Source organism: Porites lutea, chromosome 5 (assembly GCF_958299795.1).
Source record: "Porites lutea chromosome 5, jaPorLute2.1, whole genome shotgun sequence".
In the NCBI taxonomy this organism is placed as follows: Eukaryota; Metazoa; Cnidaria; class Anthozoa; order Scleractinia; family Poritidae; genus Porites; species Porites lutea.
This window is the reverse complement of record NC_133205.1, coordinates 33,443,766-33,446,837: the sequence shown is the minus strand read 5'-3', so window position 1 is coordinate 33,446,837 and position 3,072 is coordinate 33,443,766. Positions and strand designations below refer to the sequence as shown.

The 3,072-nt window shown below is 34.3% G+C and overlaps 1 protein-coding gene across 1 annotated transcript in view; it reads right to left on the bottom strand.

Moving 5' to 3' along the window:
• The window catches only part of LOC140938574 (uncharacterized), a 3,136-nt gene extending 2,578 nt beyond the window's left edge, over positions 1–558 (bottom strand). The window contains exon 1 of the mRNA XM_073388066.1: positions 1–558. This exon is cut by the window's left edge and continues 2,578 nt beyond it. Coding sequence (XP_073244167.1) covers positions 1–436 — 436 coding nt within the window. The 5' untranslated portion in view covers positions 437–558.
• Between the last annotated feature and the right edge of the window lie 2,514 nt (positions 559–3,072).

Below are 3,072 nucleotides of genomic sequence, written 5' to 3'. Positions count from 1 at the left end.
TGATTTGACCTTCCAGTACAAGCTTAGCAAAAACCTTAGATCTATCGGGCGGTTCCGACGCCTTGAGTTTTCCGATACGACCTTGAATAATTCTACCTTCGCGTAATAACTTATTAATTTCACCTTGCCTCCAAAGTATTAGGCGCTTAGACAAGACATCTTGATGATCTTTTGCCTTAGACTTCGGGCTTGGCTTTTGGAGCCCTACAGCGAGGAGCACAAAAGCTGCTTTCAGGGATATGTGCTGATTGTCGGAACCACTATTCCAGTCATTAATATGCAAAGTCACTTGATCAATAAAATCTCTTCCTATTTTCCCATACGGTACAAGAAAAACGTTTTTTCTCCAGGTTGCGATCTCGTTGTAAGCATCTGTTATGACTGACGTCGATATAACAATTGCATTACCATCGCTTCGTTTCCCCCAGTTGATCATAGATGGCTTGTAAATGGTATTATACTCTGGAAGGCATCCCGGGCTGTTTAAATGGTTTTCACTTTGCTCTTTCTGCTCTACGTCTCCTGGGATTTGAGGAGTACTAGCTATATGTAAATCTTGGTTTGATGAGGCTAACAGATTAGCATATTGTGATTCACTCCCTGTTTCTTCAAGAACAGAGAAATCTGTATTTATGGGAAAAGAAGAAAAGGTCGAAAAGCCTCTCGAGTTTGCTTCGATTTGAGCATCCGTAGACACGATTCTTTGAGCGAGAACTCTTGGATTTGCGTCCGTCTGTGTCTCCCACGATAGGTTTTCTGAGCTCTCTTCTAGCGTTTTCTCAAGTCTAGCTGCTTGATCTCGTAAGTTCTGGTTTGAGAGTCCGAGATCTCCATATCCTTTCGCATCCCAGAGCTCACTCATAATTCTGATATAGCCTTTTTTTCTCCCATTACCATCCAGCGGTGGTTGTTCCAATAGTGTCATAGCCACGGCCTCGCGTTTGCAGCTTAGAAGATCGGCATTCATTTGTTCCGTCCATTTGCGTCTAGGTTTTAATTTTCTTCGGTCAGTCATTCTTATAAATAATAATGCTGGCGATAATCGGAAACTTTTGGCTATAAACAATTCCAAAAAAAAGCTGGTTTAAACATTTTAAGAAATTATCCTTGCCTCCGAGAAAACGTGACCGTACCGTACCGTGACTCAACAAATGTCAAATGTTATTATTATTATTATTATTATTATTATATATACATAATCTTCAAATAATAGTAATAATAATAATAATAATAATAATAATAATAATAATAATAATAATTTTTTTTTTAAAAATAATAGACAATTTTATTAAAAAACTTTTAAAATCCTATTTACAATTACTTCGCTTAAAAAAAAGAAAAAACTATTCATTCAAAAACACTATTTACAATTTCTGTCGATTTAAAAAGAACTCAATTTAGCTTAAAAAAAAGTTAATTAAAACTAAGAAAAATTTTTTCGAATTAAAAAACACTTCATTTCAATAAAAAAAAACTGTCAACCTCTAAAATTCAAAAGTTTCTTTCAACTGCTAAAAAACAAAAAAAAAATAGTAATAATAATAATGAAATAAAAAGATATATATGAAGTAATAATAATAATAATAATAATAATAATAATAATAACAATAATAATAATAATAAACGAGATAAAATACTGTGCCCAGTTGTTAGAAGGCCGATTAGCGCTTAACCTAGGGTTAAATTTAACCCAAATTTCTTTTTCTTGTGTTCAAAAGCATTTTCTCGGATAATTTTCTTTGTTATTTTTAGAGCTTCCAATCATCAACTTGTAGACAAAAAGAATTAAAAACTGAAATGTTTTTTAACTAACCCAGGGTTATCTTAACCTAGCTTCGAACAACTCGGCCCAGGTGTTCAGGAGGTTTTATAGGTTTCCCGTTTATTACGTAAAAAGGCAGTTGATTATGCCATACATTGATCAAAACTTTCTTTGAAATTTCACATCGCAAATTTTGTTTCGTTGCCATGTGCAGACATTTTCTTTATTTTCTTGGAGTCCTTAAATACAGTATGTGGTCCTTGGTCCGCGACGTTTCCGAACATGATGAAATATTTCGCCAGAAACTACTGAAAAAAAAAATGAATGTGTCAGATGATTTATTGATTGCTTAGTCTTCTTTCATATGGCGAAGTTTCGGCTTTCCTGCTGTTGCTGAAGACGCGAAATTTACAGAGTTTTTAAAAAGGTAGGTTAATTTGTCTTTCTTGAAGTTTCTACTTTTACGGCACCGTAAATTACATGGTCATGTTTACTTGGCTTGTGAATAAATAAAACGCAACTGGAAGAAGTGCCTTTTTGCAGGACAGGTTTTCAGATAAAACCTTATCTGCAGCTGGAAGCAAATTTACTGCTGACTTTAAGGTGGCTGAACACAGTTTTGCGGGCGGTCAGCGGTAACTCGCGTGACGGCGCGTGTTTAAAATTAGACTAACAAACATGGCGAAAAAAGCAATGGTACACAGACGACGATTTCTCAAAATGTACTAATCAAAATTTTGTGATATTTGGCAGAATTGTTACTTTTATCGTATTTTAAATAATGAGAACTTTGAAATGGAAGTTGAACAGACGAATTTGGTGACGCATTTAATAATTACAGTACAATTATATCATTGATTGTCTAAAAACCTGTCTGCTAAAATTTGGTCAAATAAGTTTCAAATGGTAATGATTAATTATGGTAAGCTGTGTGCAAGGAAAATTTAATGAGCGAATTTAATGCAAACTGAGCAAAAGTGAAAAATTAAGGTTGTATTCAATTGTTCATGTTGCCATGGAAACCATGAAAACGTCACATTTTACCTGTCAATCAAAATCTTTCATCAGTATTTTTTTCACTTGCCAAGTTTCAGCTTGTGAGCTGCAACCTTTCTCTTGCCATGATTTGGCAAATGACATATACTCACAAACTGCCAAAACTGTATTCAGCCACCCTTAATTTTTTGTTTTGTCGACTCTTGATTTCGCGCAGTGGTCCTCTGTTGGCGACCTGTGACTTTGGTGTAATTACATTTTGCAAAATAAATAAAACCTTTTGATTGATAAATAGGAAATGTGTTGAAAATATT